At 35.8% G+C, this 23386-nt stretch overlaps 1 protein-coding gene and 1 non-coding gene across 2 annotated transcripts in view; both read right to left on the bottom strand.

Moving 5' to 3' along the window:
- Positions 1–4556: 4556 nt before the first annotated feature.
- On the bottom strand, positions 4557–4720 carry LOC131439678 (U1 spliceosomal RNA). The gene has a single exon (XR_009231162.1). It is a non-coding gene; the product is annotated as a U1 spliceosomal RNA (small nuclear RNA).
- Positions 4721–14422: 9702 nt separating this feature from the next.
- Positions 14423–23386, bottom strand: part of LOC131435193 (homeobox protein six1) — a 78028-nt gene continuing 69064 nt past the window's right edge. The window contains exon 6 of the mRNA XM_058602830.1: positions 14423–20625. Coding sequence (XP_058458813.1) covers positions 20199–20625 — 427 coding nt within the window. The 3' untranslated portion in view covers positions 14423–20198. The remainder of the gene's footprint in view (positions 20626–23386) is intronic.

Raw genomic sequence — 23386 nt, 5'->3', positions numbered from 1 at the left:
TTATTTCTCAACGCACTTAGAAACAAATGTATGTAACTGTACAAAAAATCGTGTTTTATGTTGCTCCCAAGCATTGCTTTAGCAGACAGCGCTCAAAACTTCTACTGCTGAAATAGGGGAAAAAGTCGCCTACACAAAAATTTCGATATCTCCGTTAAAAATGGACGGATTTTAACAATCTATGGCTTGTTGGATAGGTATTACCGTGCGGAATCCAAGTCAGAGAATATATTCTGTTTTCAAGGTCAATTGTGACAGATATTTTGACATAAAACTTTGACACGTATAACTCAAAAAGTAAACATCCGATCTCAAAACCATTCGATAGCGTTCTGGGTGACGGGGAGACCTTTCATTTGCGACTAGTTTGATCAAAATCGGTCCAGCCATCTCTGAGATCTCGACCTCTTAGTTGACAACACACATACAGACACACACACACACACACACACGGACATTTGCTCAGTTCGTCGAGCTGAATCGATTGCTATATGACATTCGGCCCATCGGGCCTCGGAAAATTTTTCTAAAGTTTTAGCGAATTCTATACCTATTTTTTATATTTATACAAAAAGGTAAAAACAAAAAATATAGTACATCGGCTTAAAAAAACAGTAAGTTTTTCATTACACATTTTATATAAAAATGATGAATAAAACAAAAGAAAACTATTATCAGATGATATTTTTTTATCATCTCGATGTCTTTTTTTTTATTTTTCAGCGGAAATAAAATAAATATTTCAGTTAAATTGAAAATAACAAAACATACGAATCATGAAATAATCATCAATTGTATACATTTGTATCGTTTCAATCGCCTTCGATTTCGATCATTCTGCAGTTGCCGTCTCGTATTTCTCTTTTGATGAAATTTGACGAAGCAGTCCATGTTTTGTTTTGAGGTAATTGTAGAAATTTAAAATGCACTTCACAATCAGTATCGCTTCCAGTGTACCACTTCCAAGCACGTCTTATCTGTGGTCCAAGTTTTATTGACTGCAGAAAATATGCGTTCCACTGATGCTATTGTTTCTGGTAAGCATAAAATATACTCAACTATTAGGGTAACAGAGGTATTTTGGCCCACTTTAGGATTGATTTTATTTTGGCCCACTTAATAAAAATATCCACCATATATTGTAATATCTTTAAAAACCACTTCCGCAATAGGTAATTTAATGTGATTAGCTTCAAATTGATGCAAAATGAGTTACTTAACATCGATAAAATCCGATGAAATCGATAAAGTTTGTTAGATGGGCCAAAATATATGAAGTGGCCAAAATACCTCTGTTACCCTATAGCAATGTTTTTGAACTCGCAATCTGCACGTTTGAGATGGTTGAATTTTTCCACCAAACGATTCACAATTGAAACTTTGCCATTTCTCCATTTTGTGATATTTTCATGACGAAAAAGAGAGCGACAAATTTTTTGACATTTCCATTCGTTCTGTACTATCGTCTCACAAAAAAGGGCCGAGCTATAAATGACAGATTCTCTTTGTTTATTTGGCGATTCGCAAAATACCAGATTGATTTAATATTTTATAACTATTAGCATTTCGCATAACTCTCAAGCAAAATCCTTAATCTTTCGAAAATTATTAGAAACTGAGAAAATTTCTTTAAAAGCGCAGCAATAATTGAAAAAGAACGTCAATAAAGAGAGGCTCGCATTTGAAGATATGCCCTTCTGCGATCGAATTCATCGTTCGCAGTGTGCAGAGATGCCAGATTCACAAATTAATCCCTGGCTGTTTGCATGTATTTATATTCGTTATGCGATTGTGATATGCGTTAACATCAAATTGTATATGATATTCTCAATTGGCATATTGTCGCAAAACTGAAATGTAGAGGCACTGCTTGCTTACAGATGATACCAGAGATGCCAGATATTTTCAGAGAAAATCTGTATTACCCTGTATAAAAAATCTGTATTTATCTGTATCCACTAATAAAATAAAATTTCTATAATGAAATGATGTTGAACCAAATACAAATAATAATTTAAATTATTATTTGTATTTATTATTTAATAATAAATAAATAATTTGTATTTGGTTGAACGCTATCTCAACAGATTATGGTTAAAGAATAAGATTTTCAATGAGCATTTATTGTCCATATCTTCATAGTTCACAAAAATATGTAAAAACAAAATTTAATATGAATGTATTTTCAACCATTATTAAATACCAGACCAGCAGAAGGATATGCTTACCTCTTTTGGTCTGCTAATGTCAGCAAGCCAAAGGGCCCTGCTAATTCAGCTAGCCAAAGGGGTCCTGTTAGAGTGCAAGCGATAAATCTGCTCAGCTGTCCATCTGACAAGGTCCTTTTGATTTACTGTAAGTGCATTACTCGCTTTGGTCAGTACTAAGTTTGGCTCTGCTTTCTCGTGCTCACTCTGTCTAAATGTTTTTTTGTGTTGATCATCAAATATCTGCACACAAATTTTTACTTTAATTTGTGATTTGTCCGTTGATTAATAAACTTTCATCTCGTCACTGCAATCAAATACTAAAAGATAGCTCAGACGAAAACAGTTTAATTTTTCTTTATAACTTCCTGTGAAATCTGTATTAAATTTAGGGAATCTGTATAAAATCTGTATTCTGTATTAGATCTGCATGAAGTTGTAAAAATCTGTCAAATCGGTAGGAGCTGTCAAATCGGTAGGAAAATTTCTAATTACTCCACCTTTTCAACAATTTCTTATGAAAAAGGACAAATTCACTTGAAAAATCATAGTAGGAGTTGAAGAAAATGTTTTTACTCTGAGGTGGTAATGTTGATCTTAGTTCATTGTGCGAAATCTACCGTTTATTCAGAATAGGGCATTAAACTTGGTTTGATACCATTTTTCAAATGCCTGGAAATAACAAATAAAGTATCCAAAATAAATAGTACTCGATCGCTATACATTCTAGTACTCGAGAAATCAACATTACACTGGTTTCTGTTTAAAAAAATGTTGATCCGAAAAAACCTAACCTTTCCCAATTTCACACATTTCTGAAGATTTTCCATGTTTAATCGTAGTTTGCACTAACAAAAGGAGTAGTAATCACTTTGAAATCGATTTTCTTCTACTCCGAGTGTATTTTTATTGCTGATATCTATTCGTACTATTGAATAAACGATAAAATGTTGCAAATCGCTACTGCCGATATGAAAATTTCCGAAAGAATCCTCCTTTTCTTGGTTCCATTCTTCATTGGCAGGTGTCGCTACCGGTAAATCAGCTTTGCGACAATGTGCCAATCAGTGATGCCACTTTTTCCTGAGGTCAAATCCGTAGATTTGACTCCAAGTCTAATTATACTCGTACATGCTTCTTTCAGACGAGCTTGCCGTGAACTTATATGGGGAAAACTCACTAAATGTATCTAAAATAAATGTTTAGAATGAAAATTAGTACGTATCAAATACAAGTAAATCAATAAATAAAAAAAACTACGTAAAATCATCAACTTGGAATGCCAAGCAAAAAAGACGGGCTTCCTTGAAATGAGTACTCAGTGCCGGAAGATGTTTGATAGTTTTTATAATTGAACATACAAAAAATCTGGATAATTGATGCGACAATATTCAAGCATTTTCCTTGCTATATTCAAGCATTTTCCTTGCTTTGATTGGAAAAAATGCATTATTTTAAAATAATGAAAAATCCGTAGATTTTTAAAGGTCCATCCGTAGATCCGTAGAAAAGATAAAAATCCGTAGATCTACGGATAAATCCGTAGGATTGGCATCCAGGGTTGCCACATATACAGATTAATCTGCATTTTACAGATTTTTCAGATAAATTTGTGACCAAGATTCTGTATATGCAGATTACAGATTTTTGGCAAAAAATACAGATTTGTACAGATTTCCGATAGCGTGGATTAACAATTGAATAAAGATCAAGTTAAAATATATTAAATAATGGTATTGATTATTTTTTCAAAGTGAAAACATTATCCTGATTGTGTGTTAATTCTAAAAAGACGATAAAACTAAATGTAAAAGAGTATGTTAAAGACAGTAAACACAGATGTTCTATCTGCTAATAAAGATTTGTTTATGCTTACTTTTATTTACAACTAGTGTAGCGTAATTGCTTATGCTTTCAAAAATTGCTTCTAAGATGAAAAGATGATGGCCTCGGCCAAAACGTAAGGTAGTAAAGAAGAAAGATTGCCAATTGATCAATCAGATTAAGTTTCACTTTCAGATTGGATTTTGAAAGTTTTTCGTCAAATCATTATTTCGAGAGGCTCCAACGCAAAAAACAACTTCCAGCGTTTTTTCAACTACAAAATCATAAAATTCAGACTAAGAAAAGTTTTGGTTTCTTTAAATTTGAGTTCTGAAGACTTTTTCATTCCGTTGTGCTTCGATTTCTTATCACTTCTATATACAGATTTTCAATACAGGTTTTTGAGCTTCCGATACAGATTTACAGATTTTTCTTCTGAAAAATGCAGATTTAAATGTGGCAACCCTGTTGGCATCGCTGGTGCCAATCCTTTCCTATTATTCAATGTTGTTATTGTCCTTAGGGTCGGGATGTGCGCGTACGCACGTCCCGGCTACCAAAAATTGCGCATACGAGTTATTCACATGAGGAATAATCGCAGAGGTCAACCCGACCGATGTGCAATGGAAGGGCCTCGCCCTGGGGGAACCGCCTTTTTGATCACGGTAACCCCTATGCCAGGTAAGTATGCTTTGCTGAGATTGCCAGCAGCCTTCCCACTGGCAGACGGTACAGTGCGCTAGCGATCGATGAGAAAGAATATTTCCAACTCACGGAACAAGAGTGAAAGAGTAGTATGAAAAAAATGTCAGTCAAATGAATATTGCATGGGAAAGCTTTCCCTGCTGCATACTTTTTCAAGCTTTTTCTATATCCAGCCGAACCAGGATTACTAAGGGTATATTCGGTTTTTCTTTCTAAAAGCCATAGATTTTTCAATTCATTTTACTACAAAGATTCTGTATCATAGATCGCAGATATTTCCGAATAATAAACCAATAATAATGAAGATTTATTTGAATGTACCGAGAAATCGACAGATTTTCAAAATATTTCACCCAGATTTACCAAGATTTAAATCTACTTCTTGCATCTTGATATTTCATTATTCTAATACAGAATTAGGCTGGCATCTTAATCTGATCTTAACTTCGAAAGATTTCGTAAAATCAATTGTAGCACTTACGATCTAAATTGAAACTGATAAAGCATTTGGAAAAATAATACTTACTAAAGCGACAAAACGGATTTGATTCACCTCTATAAAACTGACCTATAACTGTTGATAAAATTCCCTTTGAAACAAGAGTAGTATCTACAGCCTCATTTAAGTTTACTGTCGTATAGCCTTAACCAAAATTCATCATAGGTAAATGCGAAGATCATCATTTTTTAGTTCTTTCTCAATCAAGTAAAACTATTTTCACTAAGGTTGTTCGCAACGCTGTTTTATTACGTATGGGTTGATCTATTTTAGATCTACCACTAAACCATGTCAATCACAACGCTGAGATCTAGTTCTATTTTTCGATCACAAATTTGAAACAGATTTAAAACTGCTCGACGAATTTGCTTATTTTGTTTGTTTGTTTCTGACTTGAAACGTCACAGTGAGTTGGCGTAATACCAATACATTAACAGACAAATGTAGAACAGATTATAAATCTTCGCGTTGAGCTCATTAAGTTCCAGTGTTATTTTTGACAGTTTCAAATTATACGATAGCGTGTCATTTTAAAACAGATATCCATCACAGCGTTGCGAATAATCCAACTGAACATATTATTTCAAGCACGTGGTGTGAATCTTCTTCAGAGTGAACGAAGCTTTCATCTGGATAAAGCTTTGCAGCTATCCTAACGGTGGTGCCAAAAAACATTTGTTCAGTTCTATGTTAGTCGAGCAAAAGCTAACAAAGTCGTTTGTATATTTTCTGCCTGCATCACGGCGTAAAGCACACTGATAGTTCATAAACTAATAGCAAATTTTTCGCGTTTCTACATATATACAGTGGATGCACTAGCTGAATGTATCCTAATCCAACTTTGAACAACTCTGCCATTTTCTGCCGCTTTCAACAAAAAAACAATACAAAATCTGCATCTAAAGTAATCGGATCACTTCATTATTATTAGTATGTCTCATAACATGTTTTCAGATGATGGAAATGTGGATCGTGGAACATAATCTTTCAGTTCATGAACGAAGGCTAGCGAAGGAATTTGTTTTATTTAAAAAAAAACATAGAATTATTTTGCTTCATACGAACGATATTTAATTTCCATGAAATAAATCATATTTATTATATAATTTTATCGAATCTTTATTATCTAAACTGATTATATTTCAATGAAAATATTTTAAGCGATTAATATTAAAATTTCTTCCAGTATTAATTGTAAAAGCTGCTGTTATCTAAGTACTTTTAAATGTGCATATGCAATGTACTGATATTTACGTTATAAGTGACAAGCCATCTGAATGTTCAATGTAAAATAGGTCGGGGCTCGAACATACGACAACTGGCTTGTAAGACCGGTGCCCTATCCATTGAACCACCAACCCGGGAACAAATGCGTGTCATATTTTTTACGATAGGAACGCATAGTTTTCATAATTCGGTACCAACATGATAAGGGTATTTCATGCGAAAGGCTCTTTTTGAAGATAAGAAAAATAATTCTCATTACTAGAGTTTTGAACATGGTCGGGTATAGAAATTTTTATACCCGAACCCGACCCGTACCCGAGTGATCAGCAAAAAAATTTACCCGTACCCGATTAAAAATTAAGAAAATTACCTGTACCCGACCCGTACCCGATCAATAATAAAAAAAAATTACCCGTACCCGATAAAAAAAAATTTTACCCGTACCCGACCCGTACCCGATTAAAAATTACCTGTACCCGTACCCGACCCGAATGAGTAGTAAAAATTTAACCAAAATTCAGGATGGAAAACACAAAGTGTTTTAGATAGCGAGCCGTATCAGGCTCTAGTTGGTAAGTAAAATACATTAAAATGCTTGTTTACATTTAAAAATATAAATACACTGTGAAGCAGGAATAGATTTCCAATGTCTTTGGTACTTTATACTCATTTACAAATGTCAACAAAAGGGAGTAATATCTACTCAAATTTTTCGAGAAGCATATTTACCCAGAATGTCGTAACACCCGTTGTATTCAATTTTGGGTAGGTATAGTTTTTACGAAACAGTGCTACTTTTGATTCTATTCTTTAGAACTACAAGTAAGCGTGCTCATTATCTTGAAACACAAATAAAAATTCACATTCGAATCACTTGAAAAATCACGTAAAATAGTTCCAAATGTCAAATTGAATATTATACGTGACGAAAATGAATGTTATGCGAACATCCCCTAAAATGAATAGAGTATCATCAGTTTGTTTACGTGAATTGGCCAAACATCAAATAATGTACTTGTATTCCCGGTGTGAAAAATTCAATTTTGAAAATAATGAATAGTGAGTCCTTCAAGTGTAAGTAGTTTGAATATGCGAGAGAATTTTTTTTGGTTAGAATTTTTTACTACAAAGCAAAATGAATTATGATTTTGATATAAATTAATCTGTCAACTATGCCCGTTTTGTAAGCCTTATAAACCCACACCCACGATGTTAACGGTAGCTGGAGGTTTTTATAGCCATTGAACTGCTGTGCCACCTCCGGTGAAACCCTCAACGAGTGAACACGGTGAAAATTTGAGTATTTCGCGAGAATAGATTTTCACCCGTACTTTTACGACTCCACGTTGTCACGCATCGAGATTTTCACTTGTAGTCCAGTGAAAAGAAACGAAAATTAACTGGCAATATAGCCCAACTTGCTGTGCCATCAATCGGTGTCATTTCAAGTGAGGTGACACCACCCAGAAGTGAAGAATAAGAAGAACTTTTATGCAGATTTTCTGAAATAAATGTTCATGTTTTTATGGTTAGAATTCTAATGATTTATATAAAAATTTTTAAAATCTCCAACCAATATTTAAAATAACAGTTTTCTGGTATCTGAATGTGATATGAGTACTACACTACATTTTAAATATCAAATCAAATAATCAAATAATTTTTACTGGATTGTGCATTAAACAGATTTGAACCTTCCAGGTTAGCTATCAGAATTGTTATTCTGAATTGCTACCCATACGAGTAGGTGTTCCTCAAGCTCCAAGCTTAGCACCAATCATGTATAATACACAGAAAGAAAAGATGAATCTTACACGACATGTAAACCAATAGTACTATTAAACAGACATCAGTTGAAACGAAAATCTGATTTAAAACCATGATTGATGTAAAATAACATTGAAATGCATTTACCTTTTCATTGAACAAGGCGGTATATTTACAAGTCGCTTGGTTTTTTAATGTAACTTTCCATTCAATTACCTGCTCCAAATATGTGCATGAAAATAAATGTAAATTCACAAAATATTTTTATCTGTGTATATTTACCTCTGATCTTCCAAATCTACCCGTTAATTATGAGAAAATCTATTATCTGTGATGACAAAAGTTTGTTGACCACAGATAAAAATCTGTAGTCGCCTACAAAAAAGCTCAAATATCTTTAGAGATTACCTGACAACACAATTAATTATATTCCCTTTGGCTTCTTTTCTTAAACCAAACTATAATCACGTAATCAAATTGATTGGCTAGGAATGTCATGTAAAATATTTAGGTTTAACGTATCACAAAAGAACTCAATTCCAAGGATCTCATAGGCGAAGTGTAATAAATATGTTGAATGTAAATATATTAAAAATACAGGGTGATTTTTTAAGAGCTTGAGAACTTTTTTAAACAATAAAACGCATAAAATTTGCAAAATCTCATCGGTTCTTTATTTTAAACGTTAGATTGGTACATGACATTTACTTTTTGAAGATAATTTCATTTAAATGTTGACCGCGGCTGCGTCTTAGGTGGTCCATTCGGAAAGTCCAATTTTGGGCAACTTTTTCGAGCATTTCGGCCGGAATAGCCCGAATTTCTTCGGAAATGTTGTCTTCCAAAGCTGGAATAGTTACTGGCTTATTTCTGTAGACTTTAGACTTGACGTAGCCCCACAAAAAATAGTCTAAAGGCGTCAAATCGCATGATCTTGGTGGCCAACTTACCGGTCCATTTCTTGAGATGAATTGTTCTCCGAAGTTTTCCCTCAAAATGGCCATAGAATCGCGAGCTGTGTGGCATGTAGCGCCATTTTGTTGAAACCACATGTCAACCAAGTTCAGTTCTTCCATTTTTGGCAACAAAAAGTTTGTTAGCATCGAACGATAGCGATCGCCATTCACTGTAACGTTGCGTCCAACAGCATCTTTGAAAAAATACGGTCCAATGATTCCACCAGCGTACAAACCACACCAAACAGTGCATTTTTCGGGATGCATGGGCAGTTCTTGAACGGCTTCTGGTTGCTCTTCACTCCAAATGCGGCAATTTTGCTTATTTACGTAGCCATTCAACCAGAAATGAGCCTCATCGCTGAACAAAATTTGTCGATAAAAAAGCGGATTTTCCGAATGGACCACCTAAGACGCAGCCGCGGTCAACATTTAAATGAAATTATCTTCAAAAAGTAAATGTCATGTACCAATCTAACGTTTAAAATAAAGAACCGATGAGATTTTGCAAATTTTATGCGTTTTATTGTTTAAAAAAGTTCTCAAGCTCTTAAAAAATCACCCTTTATAAACATAAACCTATCTATCCGTGTCAGTCTCCTATATATCCCTGACTCAACGTTATTTTTCGACACATCCATGCAGCGCGATGTGCGTGGAATTCCGGATCATCTACGCTCGATGGAAATCCCAAAAATATTTTCAAGTAAGTTCAGGCGTATTGACTCTGAGGAAATGTTTTACACGGACGGATCACGAACTGAAGAGGCTACTTGGTTTGGTATATTCAAAAATAATGTTTCGGCTTCATTTAGGCTTCATGAACCTGCATCTGTTTATATGGCAGAGTTAGTAGCAGTTCCTTATAGTTTGAGTGTAATCGTCACATTATCTCCAAACCATTTTTTTCTCTTCACAGATAGTCTGAGTACAATTGAAGCCATTCGCTCACACGCTGCTGACAAAAATGAACCGTTTTTCTTGGGCAAAATAAAACAGTACCTGAATGACATAATAAATAATAATTATCAAGTAACTATAGTCTGGGTCCCGGCTCATTGCTTCATTCCAGGCAATGAGAGAGCCGATACTTTAGCCAAACGTGGTGCTATTGAGGGTGAAAATTATAAGAAACCGATTGCTTTCAACGTATTCTAAAGTGCGTCTCGCCAAAGAACACTTGCACACGAACACTTGTAGCACAGAAAAGTGCTTTGAATTGTCACGACCAACAGGACCTGCATTCAGATCCGAGATGCTTCTTGGCGTGTACACTGATGACTTGAGCTGGCAGGCTTCCGGTGTGGTTTGGCTGTGTGGCCGCGGCCCGGCTGCGACTACCGTTCGCTTCATTCCAGCGTGAAGTCTTCGATGTTGCTCCCACAACCTAACTGAGCAACTCTCCCATGACGACTGATGACTTCAGTTGGTAGACTTCTGGTGTAGTAACGCTGTGTGCTCGGCCAGATGTTACTCTCATGTATGTGTGTGTCTTGCTTCTATAATCATCACTCACACGTTGATAAACTTCAATGTTGTTGCAATACACGTTCAAATTGAAAATTTTCGATTATATAAATCCGTCCACAGATCACTGAGCTATGAACTTTCAAAATACGAGAAAGGCAAACTCTCTCAAAGGGTAAATTTTGAAAAGGCGACCCATAGTAAAGTTAGTCGTATTCACAACAAAAAACTTTTCAGACCAGCCTTGCTTTATGCAGTACCAATTTGATCCAATTAGTATTCCACCAGGAAGAAAATGTTTCAAAGGATTCAGAATAAAATTCCGAAAACGACTTTGAAGTCTCCTACCTGGTTTAGGAAAACTGAGTTACACAGATTCTAATCTTCTTTTCTAAATAAACACTACATGCCTGTAGAATACTTCTACTTCGCTTAGAATAACAACACATTTTTCTTTTATATAAAGAAAACACTCAATTTTAACACTATTTTTGTATGAAAGAAAACAACAACCCCTCCAAACAAACTGAACGTGTATTTCGTTCAGTATGTTGTGCAACAAACGCTCAACGCCCAACAAGTTCTATCCGCAATCTCAATAGTTAGAAAGTTTATTAATAAGTACACATTTAGAAAACATATTTTGAATTGATGTCTTTGTAGATGCACATGAAATAAGCATTGTGATTCAGTTAAATTTACAATTCAAAGCATAAAGACTGTCCCAGAAAGTATGGACGCAACCAAAAACCACTGCCATTTTGCAATGGTTCAGAATCTGTCAATTTTTATGGCTGCGTCCTGTTGTTTACACTCTTCTCTAACCACTTGTGCAGTTGTTTATTCGTTTTCATTAGTTTGTTTCGAAATGCGTGGACTTTCAGCAGGACAACGTCGAAAAATTGTGTACGATTTGTGCACAGAACGCGGACTGTCACTGAGAAAGATAGCAAAAATGGAAGGACTAAGTGAAAAAGCCGTGCGAAATGCAATGAGAAAGTTCGGTGAGGATAACACCTTTGAGGATAAACCGAAAACGGGTCGAAAAAAAAAGGTCATGCTAATCCTCAGTTGGATAAACGTGTACTGAAGGCGTTCGAGCAAAAGAAGGAGGTTTCAGTTCGGGATGTGGGCACTTCTAAGTCAAATGTTCTTCGTGCTAAAGAACGTTTGAATCTTCGTACCTATAAGAAGCAGAAACAACCAAAACGTAGTCCGAAACAAGAAGCATCAATCAGGCCGAGGGTTCGAAAGCTGTACAATACGATTCTTGCTGGAAATTTGAACTGCATAATCATGGACGACGAAACCTACGTGAAACTCGATTACAAATCCTTGCCGGGACCACAATATTATACAGTGCGAGAAGGGCGAGTGTTAAACCAGTCCGAGACATCGATTGAAGTCGGAAAATTTTGTCAGAAAGCTATGGTCTGGCAAGCAATTTGTAGCTGCGGTAAGATTTCGAAACCCTTCATCACCACTGCTTCAATGAACAGTGAAATATACATCAAGGAATGTTTACAAAAACGACTTCTACCCATGATTCGAAGCTACAAGGATCCTGTTGTCTTCTGGCCAGATCTTGCTTCTTGCCACTACTCGAAATCAACGGTAGAATTGTATACTACCAAACATGTCACTTTCGTCCCAAAACACATGAATCCACCAAATTGTCCACAACTTCGACCAATTGAGAAATTTTGGGCATTAACGAAGGCACATCTTAGGAAACATGTCTCGGCAGCCGAAACCATTCAACAGTTCCAAAAAGATTGGAAAAAGTGTCAAAACTTATCGCCAAGAAGTCTGTACGGAATTTAATGAGGAACGTTCGCAAGAAGGTGCGCCAGCTAGTCTACAATGGCTAAGTAGCAAATGTTGAGAATAATATTCTGTTGTTGTAGTCTAATATTATCAGTATATCGAATAAAATTTGAATATCTAACACTTGTGAATTATTTACAGCGAAATCAAAGTGCGTCCATACTTTCTGGAACAGTCTTTATCATCATCTTCACAGTAAATTTAGCTGAAGTTTACATCGATACAGACACAACAATTAATCAAATTATTTCTAATAGTGTACCTCGCTCCCGTTCCACATTGCAAGTAGGTTTACAATTTTCCATACATTGAATAACAGAATTGTGAATATACGCCTAGCTTAAATCTTAACAGTTGAAAATTGATTCATACAACAATAAACAATCTATAAGATCACATGATAGCATGATTGAAAAGAAAATAATTTTAGAATATTTTCACAAACCAGTACTATTCGTTATTTGTATAGTATGATAGTAGCTCTCAACTACTTGAAAATAGCAATAATATTTCATAAAGCCTTGAATTTGAACAAGTTACCTTTCGGTTTGGTTTATTTCGAGTTGCATGTAGTTTGAAAGTGAATGAGTTAATGGGGTGGGAAGCTTGTAAATGATATCACAATTATTTCCACTTAGTCTATTACGCGGAGCGCATAATTACAAACACGAAGGCATGTTCACGTGTATCATTATATGCCCCTGCCACGTGTTCAAACAAAACACTACTCATTACCGGAACTGAGCAACCGTTGAGTTTTCCTGCAATTACCGAACCACATCCAAACACGTTCAAACGGCCTACCTGTCATTAGTTTGAAGTGTGCCAGAGCCTGCGGATTAGGAACGTTTTCCTGGATTCCCACGGAATCTAAACCGTCAAAAATAACGAAGTTTAGTATTCCTATTCCAGACCGAAATGGTTACTAAGGCTGTGAACCATTTCGTGGTTAATTTTAACTCGTGGTTGAAATCTGACACTCGAGTGGTTATTTGGATGTTGTCAAAAATAACCCTGCTCGAAAGCATGGTTATTTTTGACAGGTCGATGTTTTTCCGACACTGAAAAAAAATCTTCAAAGAAAATTCTAACATCAATTCTTTAGTCAAAATTATTTCCAGTGCTAAATAAACCTAAAACACTTTCCATCCGTCAAACTTTGAAATGGGCCGCAGTTTCAGTTAAATTTAACTACTCTAAATAATCACCCAAGTGTCAGATTTTAACCAAAAGTTAAAATTAAGAGCGAAATGGTTCACAGCCTAAGGTAACATTCGCTTACTAATCAAACGGTTGAATTTTTTCAACCTCCTTTGGAGTTTTATTTCAACTGTCGTCTTCCATTCACTGAACCCATATGTTCAGTAGGAACGACTTACTGTTGACCAGCGACAATTAGCATTGTTGTCACCAAACACGTGTAGTGTGTACATCGTATTAGGCGCGGATTGTAATTGACTGATCCAACAATATGTGCATTGTTTCAGTGCAATTCATTCCGTGAACGCCAATTTCACCACATCAGTCCCTCTCAAATTAAAATAACGAGTGAGCTACCCAGCTGGATATTTATAACAAGCCAAATAATGGGAAAAAATCCTTGTTACTCCTTACCTTTGCCAAATTGCTCCTGCCTGTCTCTTGTCATGATGCGTTGCAGTGGTTCACGTGCCTACTGTGGGAATTTCTGCTTCACACGTGTTTCTTCATATGATTGACAGCGAGCAATGGAAGGGCGAATACCGCACAGGAACCTTTTGTGAGAATCTGTTAAATACTTATCAACCCACTAACGATTTGTTTTGTTCCAACATGTACCAACAGAAACTCATTTTTGTTCACGAACGCTTTTGTATGTGGTCGAGGATAGTCAGTTGATTTGAGAATTTTCAGGGATTTCTTTTTACTGGTTCAATGAATTACTTGAAGCTCGTTCAATACTGAGTATATAATGAGATAAGTGATTTTTTGATTAGTTATTGCATTTCACATTTCAATAAAAGATACAGGCTAGTTTTTTTTTGTCTAATGGTTTCGGAACCGGTGATAATAATTAAAATATACCTATGAAAACTAACTCCTAAGCTCTAAAGAAATCAGAGTACAATAGTTTACTGAACTAAATTCATCGTTTCCGCCGATAAACCTAACCTATGAGATTGCAGTTACATGGGAACTAGTGTAAATTTTTACGTCAGCACTAAAACAAAACCGGCAAAAAGTACTTTTATTCTGGATGTGTGTAGATTAAACTGTCTAAAATTCATACAAAGCAAATTGTTTCAAGTTCAATACCTATTTCTGTTGGCTTCTTTGGGCGTCCTTAGAAAACTATATGAAATTGGTGAGACTTTAGGTCCTTAGTATTTGTGACAGTTAGAAATGAAAATGTACCTGTACTCGTTTAAACAATCAATAAAACATTTTAATCCCAAAATTGTAATAAAAATGTAAACTCTGGTATTTTCAAGTGTTACAAAAATAAATACTCCTTGCTTTGCTCTATAATCCAATCTACGAAAGCATGTAGAATATGTTGTATTTCTTTATTTTGACCCGAGTGTGCTTAATTTCAGTATGTAAAATTCGAGTAATGAGTGTTATGTTTTGTAGCATTAGCGAGGGATTATCGCACTATAAATTTTGTTCACATGTTAAGAGCGATTTGTTTTATGTCGAAGCGGAAATTCGGAACGAATACTTCGATTGTCATTCCATACTTTGAGCGAATATCATGATAGCAGAGCAGTTTATAGTAATAGAACTTTTAGGCAATATTTGAAACCTGTCCCGCCATTCAATCCATAAAATTAGATAACATGTGAAGAATTCTCAATTCAATTTGGGATCAAATTTGTAAATAACGTATCAGTTTTTCGACATGACGTTAATTCAACCGTATTTCCTTGGATGAAAATAAAATATTACATTGACATGTAAATTTAGGTTTCGAGTCTATTTCGCAGTTGAAGTCAGCTGAATAGACTGTAAATGATTTTTGTTTACATGCTTTTGAATGCAATTTTACATGATTCTTTCGTTGGAGGAGCACACTTAGAAAAATTTACATCTTAATAGATGCACATAAAACCCACTTGTACGCGGCGGTCAGATTTCCCCCCAGACGGCTGGCTATGTCTGCCTGCCATTTTTGTCGAAATTCTGCCAGAATTCCGGCAAAAGTCTGGCAACAACGCAACAACCGTTTCCGACAGAGAATTTCGCCTAGCGGTTATTAACGGTTCTGTTTCTGTCGAATTCTTGCCATACAAGATATAATATAATATAATATATAATATATATATAATATATTTTATAATATTTTAACTTTTTCGCGATGTTGGAAGGTAACCATTTATTTGACTCAACGTTGTTCATCTAGACTATTTTTTATTGTGTTGGTAGTTTTCACCCGAAATTAAGTGGTGGCAGACCAGAAGCAAGTAAATATTGAAACAAAACGGGTTCGATTTTGTATTGCGTTGGAGGATGAGAAGTAGGCACAATTATGTATATAGTTTTGGCAATATTTATTAAATCTGTATCCTGCATAAAATTCGCATGGACGTATACAAACCAATACATTACAGGTAATTCTGTATGAATGGCAACTCTGTTGGTAAATGAAAAAAAAACACAGTCTAGATGACAGACAGGATGTTTTTGATAGGGTAACGTAGCGCCATCATGACACATATGAGTACTGTCCCAACTAAAGGAATATTCGAAATGACCGTTGAAATGATTGAAGAATCTAATTTGAGTATCCTGTCCAGTGCTGTAAAACTTCATTCAATTCAATTGAAACTGAATGTGGAGCACATTGACGATCTCTCTAATGCAGTAAGCTTCACTCTCTGACACACACAATGTTTGCTGACGGCTCGGACGGCAGCATTCAATTCATTACTCGTTTCTCTTCAATCGAGGCTCAGTTTAACCACCGTCAGTTGATCTCTTGGAATGTCAAAATATCTCTTTCAATAGTGTGGGAGCGGCCTTCAAATGAGGTTCATGTAAACATTCGAATTGGTTCAAGATAATAGATGAAAGACAAACCAGATAGCTGAAATATCAATCACAGAATACACATAAATTAATTGTTTCCTTCTTTAGTTTTCATTTTTAATACTTTACTCCATTTATAATTCTATTCGTTCGAATTCGCTTACTACCAAGAGCGAAGGCATTGAAGCAGGTAGACCACTTGGCACTCGAAACTGAGCACACAAAACTTCAAATGACTAGGTACGATTAATCAACTGACGATGAATTCTGGGAGTTTCACTTGAAAATGGCAGCAAAAGTCAAATAAATTAGTTGGGATATGCTGACTGTCAGCGGCCATAAATTTCATTTTCATCTTATATTATTCGATTGAAAATGAAATTTTACCGCACTGATCCTGTCTGTTAGTCTGTGATTTGATTACTCTCTATTTGCTTCGGAAATTTAAATAACGTTCCGAATGGAAATTTTCTTCGACAAATTTTACACAGTTTTCATATTTTAACCCAACAACTCGTCAAACGGTAGCAAAATAAGTGACATTTGATTTTGTTCTACTCATTGCACACTTTGCTCGAAATGATAACAATGGCAATTACTCTCGCGCTCCACCAAACGGCGAGTCATGTTAGAAAGTACCGGGTACGAACTGTCAAAAATTTCACTAAAAAGTGTGCTTCGCGGAATGTTGTTATCCCGGATTTTCAGCAATTCGTTGTATTATGCCGATATACATTTTTTCCAAATTGCCTTTTTAACAGCAATCGACCAGTTTACCGAAATCGGTAAATCGACAATATCAATTTACCGGTACACAGCTTTAAGAACTGTGATTTTGAAACATTAATTTATTTCATGTAGTCGAGATCTAATACGTTGAAATATATAACACATCACTCAATAAACCGTGTGACTGACACACAGGTGACGCTATCGTTTTCTAATGTATATGACGTTTGTGGAGTCAAGAGACTGTGTGTGAAATTTCATGACATTCCGATAAGTCAGAAAAAGGTGACTACCATTTAAGTGAAATTGATGAAAAAATGCTGCTCAAGCTCAGCAATGGCTTCAAAAGTGTTATCCGGACTATGCTTCATCGGAAAGAACTATTTTCTGGTCGTCCAACTGAGGTGGTTACTCCAGAAAAATAAAAAAAAATCCACAAATTGGTTATATCCCTTCGTAAATTGAAATTGCGTGAGATAGCTGAGGCTGTAATGATGATAGCGTGTTTACAATTATGCATAAACATTTGACCAAGAGAAAGCTCCTTTCAAAGTGGGTGCCACGTTTACTCACAATCGACCAAAAATGAGTTTTTTTGCGTTTATATGTGACAATGGATGAAACATGGATCAATCACATCACTTTAGAAATAAAACGATCATCTGAGTGAACTGCAGCCGGCGAAAGCGTCCAAGCACTCAATCACACTCAGCTGAGAAGGTGTTGGCCGCAGTATTTCGAGGTGCACAAACTATAATCTTCATCGACTATATTGAGATAGCGAAAATGGTCACCAGCGAATACTTTATATCGTTGTTAGATCGTTTGAATGCAAAAATCGACCTCATATGTCAAATAAAACACTTTTACCAAGACAATGCACCGATTCGTAAGTCGATGGCAACGATGGTTAAATTGAACGAAATCCATTTCGAATTGTCTTTTCATCCACCGTGTAGTCTGGATCTAACCCCCAGTTACTATTGGCAATTCGCTGATCTAAAAAATGTGCTCGCAGGTAAGAAATTCAACTAAAATCAAGAAACAATTGCTGAATGTTTATTTGGCTTGTTCGTTTGATTCGGTTCAAGTGATGCTTTCAACTTCACTCTTTGCGCGACTCGGATTATAACAAAGATTTTGATACAAGTTTGCAATAGATTTTACATGACACATATATCTTGTGTAATAATCCGCTTAGTGTATTTGTTTGTCAGTTGTTCATATTATTAGTTGCAGCATATGCTTTAAAATACTACATTGATTGAAGTGATCTATAGAAGGGACTTTATATTTCGATTATAGAGGTTTCAACTTCATGGTTATTCAAGTAGGAAAACCTCCACGATCCTTTAGGCGCGGTAGGTAATTGTAGACAGGTAGACTGAACGAAAGACATTAGTCTTACCTATAACGCTACGCCCGATCCCTGTCGAGGAACGGTCTGCTACAAATCAAACCAATGTTCTTTGTAATTGTTATATTACCTTTAAGAAGTTTAAGGGGCAATCTACATTCCTCGGCAAGCAGTCATTGTCACAGTCATCCGCTGTCATGGAACACAAACTCAAAAAAGATATATCAGTTTATTTAGTTAGGAAAAACAGGATGTTTTTTCATGAAGATTTATCTAGCGATAGCAAAGAAAATTGATTTTGAGTTTTTAAACAACGGTTGTATTTTCCTAATATTGTAAGTAAAACCTTAAAGAGCATTTAGACATAATAACACATTTTTAACTAAGGACCCCAAAAGAATCAATCAAGCCTGGTGAAACAGGTTTTACCGTTGTCTACTGTGGCTAATAGTTGAATCTGAAAAGTGACTGTTCATTAGAACGGTTAGAAACAAGAATCGTTTTACAAGAATGTTCTATATAAAAAAACGTACCAACATATCTATATTACGACTTCTGCTGTAAGATTAAGCTCGGATCCGAGTTTTGCACTTGAAGTATTTCTCCGATTTTCGCACCTAAATCACATTTTTTCCAAGGGGCTTGCATTCTACCGTCTATTTATACTACATGGAAAGTGATTTTCCAACATCTAAATTTTGAAGTTATATACTTCATCATGCCAAACGCAGTTATAAACAATAGATACTAATCAATCACATCCCTTTTTAACATTTGCATATTTGTGTGATATGTCACATTGCCCCACTGATCTATGTTGAAAAGATCTACATACTGATTAAAAAGCCATCGTATCAAATAAATACACCGGACGTCGTACATTTTATAATTCTTTTTTTTTGTTTTCCAAAATTTCACCGACTGCCGACAAAAGATCTATCTCGTAGTAGTATTGCAGTTTTCTAAAAAAAAAAACATCTCAAAATGATATATCTGCAATAACGAATGCCCTAACTAGGTTCTGAGTATTTGAAGTATAAGAAATGAAATGATGAACGATATAATCTCTCCTGGAGAAATAAGACTTCACTTTGGTAAAGGATCTTATGTTTCGTTTGAACAGAACAATTTTCAGATTAGTTTCATTTTGATTCTTCTACTGATTTATACTTCTAATGGACAGTTTTATATCTTGTTGTAGTCAAATGAAAATTGTCTTAAAGTGTAAAGCTTTAGCATAGCTCGATAGCTTCAAAGTAAAAATGACAGTTTCTCTTTGTTCATATTCTCTATCAATGAATTCGACATATTTCAGTACTTTCCAACCATTTCTTACGTGCAAATGAAAAGTGAATGGCTTTTAGTTTGAATTACACATCCCCTAACAAAATAAACAAACTCGGAAAAAAGTTATATTATACGAGATAAAGCCTTTTATAAGCCTATTCCTTGACAGTTCAGAAAGTTCTTGTGCTAACATTGATCGTACGTAGCAAATATCACTAATAGTACTGTTACCCCGCTCCGGCATTGACCAAGACTTCATTTTTCACGCCAAAATTCGTCAGAGTCGCACACACAAAATCACACAACTAGCCCCCTCAGTTGTTTTCTGCTACTCAAAATCATAAATGCTGATACTCTCCGATATCGTAGATCGGCATCGACCCCATTACGTTACTCCGATCCCACAGGTGTGAGTAGGCCGCCGTTAGCGAACTGGACGACAGTTGCCCGAGTGCTTTGTTGTTACCGGCCGGGATATTCATCAAGTTACTGTTTCTCGTCGACAGTGGCTGCGGTTGATGATCACCTAAACCAAGACCACCGAGTCCGCTAGGATTGCCCACCTGGCCGGATGAACTCGAAAGAGGTCCACTGCTTCCCGAGAGGCCGCCGCTTTGCATTCCTGGACCCAGATGCATCGCTTGCGACGCACTACCGGCCATTCCATGCTGAGATCCGCTGTTTGAACCTGGCATGCCCAAACTTGGACCGTCCATATCCGAATCGCTCGAGGAGTCCAGGTGCTGTTTGTCGGATTCGCCAGTGCTGTGAACGAAAGATAGAGAATGGGATTAACAAACGGATTGGCAGCAACCTTATCCCAGTCCCAGAAAAAAACTAGCATTAAACTTTAATTGTTTTGTTGATAGAGCTACGAAACGACGTTAATCCAGCAGTGTTCAACGTTTTATAGCATAACTTGCTGAATTAACCGGCGTTGCTCGGAAATGTTTCGTGAAGGCAAGGCCGAAAAAAAACTAGAAATTGTCCTCCCCATTGATACTCTGATTGTAATGAAACACAACTTAGACGACATCCCGATTGAACAATACTCCGTTCATGTTCAGATTGCGAATGATCAGTGTCCCATTTTAGATCTCACAATAATCATATTTTTTTATTGTATTCTCGACAAATTGGGTCAGATTTATATATGAACCGTTTTGTTAGAAACATTTAAAACACCTTTCTCTCTATAAATACCTTCTTAGTAACCCAAGTTCCATATGTATGTATGTGCTTGTAACGTACTTCCGTACTTCCTCGTCACGTTCGATCTACAATACCTTTGGCTTCTATAGCTATAAACACTTGCTACTCCCTCCTCTTTGTAAAAATTTTTATGATATCATTATTTCCACGTAAATGCTCAAAATTTTCCATCTGACAATGATTATTTTATAACGAAAGGCTGTACTACATTCGTACTTCGAAAAACTTTTTTTTATATCATTTATTTTTCCCCGGCCTTAACCATTTTGGTCGTTCTTCGGGAAGGAAAACCAAAAGAATAACGATTCAGTTAAAAAACATAAAAATTACATAAAAAATGCACTTTGATTGTATGAATTCGGTAATTCAGATCAATGTTGAGAATACTTACTCCCCCTCTCCTTCCTCTTGTGAATTTTTTTGTAAACCTCACTTAGTTGCTAAAAATATGCTGTACTCGTAAAGAAGTACCAATTTTTCGTAAAACCTGATCAATTTTCCCTTGAACTTTCCATGCTTGGGGCACTTACTCCACACTCTCACCCTCAAAATAACCTTACAGTCTATTATGATTTAACTTACTTTTTGTCAGTGAACTTACTACAGATCTCCTCCATGATTACCCTGAGTAGTGTAGAAAGTATCTGTGCTTTTCAAAAAATATCGATTCCCATCTTTGGTACATGTGCCAAACTTGGTGACGATTCGTTTAATTGTTTCGAAGTTATTCTAACACTTAAATACACTTGCGTTCATAGGCAGATAAAGATTATTTTCCCTTAGTTCTTTGAATTCCCCGGTAAAACGGAACCAGATTTTTTTAAATTATTTAAAGAAAATTGCGTTGCAAACAAATTAACAACAGCAATACTATCTACTACGACGTTGAAATTCTTGTCACTCTTTTTTTTTGGGAGATAAAAATTTATTTTCAAAAGCCCCTCCTAGTCTAAATGTCCATTCTCTTCAAATTATATAAATTTCGCGCTGACTTCCTCTCCCCATGATAAGGACACTTTCTACACATTTTCCCTCCTGAAAATGTTCTAATGATCATCTCTGAAGAGTAAGAAGTATCTGTGCCAAATTTGATAGCAATCCGTTCAGTAGTTATGCTGTTACAAACATTACATTCCCCATTTTAAAGGCACCTGCTACATCCATCCTCCATTAAATAATATCTACGGTATCCAAAATGATTCTAGAGACTTTAAAAAATATCGATTTTCGTCAAGTTATATGAATTTTTTCATGATCCCTCCTTGTTAATGACACTTGCTACGCTTCCTCCCCCCATAAAAATACGATTATGACCATCTCTGAAGAGCAAGAAGTACATGTGTCAAGTTTGATAGCCATCCGTTCAATAGTTTTGGAGTTATGCCATTGTAAACATTACCTATAGGCTGTGAAGGCAATAAGGTGTGTTACAAGTTACTTTGATTGTGATATTTTTTTGATTGCGTTCATGACATTGAATTTAATTTAGCATTAGAGCAAATTCAGCAGCTGCAAGATTCATATGGGTGGTCTATAATGTAAATGAAACTGAAACAAACGTATCCCCAGCAATCCGTTTTTGTTTTATTTATTCGACCAGTTCTACTGTCAAATTTAAAACTGATATACAGTGCCGTTCTATTTTTTTCTATATTTGAAACACAGATAAAACGTTGCTGGGGCTGCCAGATTATTTTGTATTAATTTCTAGATTTAAATTTTAAAACTGACATAAATTATGCATCTAGAACTAGAACACTCCTGAATATGCCCTTAGCAGGGAAAGCTAGAATGTAAAAGAAAATTAATTGTCATAAAGACTGTCCCAGAAAGTATGGACGCAACCAAAAACCACTGCCATTTCGCAGTGGTTCAGAATCTGTCAATTTTCATGGCTGCGTCCCGTTGTTTACACTCTTCTCTAACCACTTGTGCAGTTGTTTATTCGTTTTCATTAGTTTGTTTCGAAATGCGTGGACTTTCAGCAGAACAACGTCGAAAAATGGTGTACAAATGGTGCACAGAACGCGGACTGTCACTGAGAAAGATAGCAATAATGGAAGGAGTAAGTGAAAAAGCCGTGCGAAATGCAATCAGGAAGTTCGGTGAGGATAACACCTTTGAGGATAAACCGAAAACGGGTCGAAAAAAAGGTCCTGCTAACCCTCAGTTGGATAAACGTATACTGAAGGCGTTCGAGCGAAAGATGGAGGTTTCAGTTCGGGATGTGGTCACTTCTAAGTCAAATGTTCTTCGTGCTGAAGAACGTTTGAATCTTCGAACCTATAAGAAGCAGAAACAACCAAAAGGTAGT

The sequence above is a fragment of the Malaya genurostris genome, chromosome 3 (assembly GCF_030247185.1).
Source record: "Malaya genurostris strain Urasoe2022 chromosome 3, Malgen_1.1, whole genome shotgun sequence".
NCBI lineage: Eukaryota > Metazoa > Arthropoda > Insecta > Diptera > Culicidae > Malaya > Malaya genurostris.
This window is presented reverse-complemented; position numbering and strand designations above follow the sequence as displayed.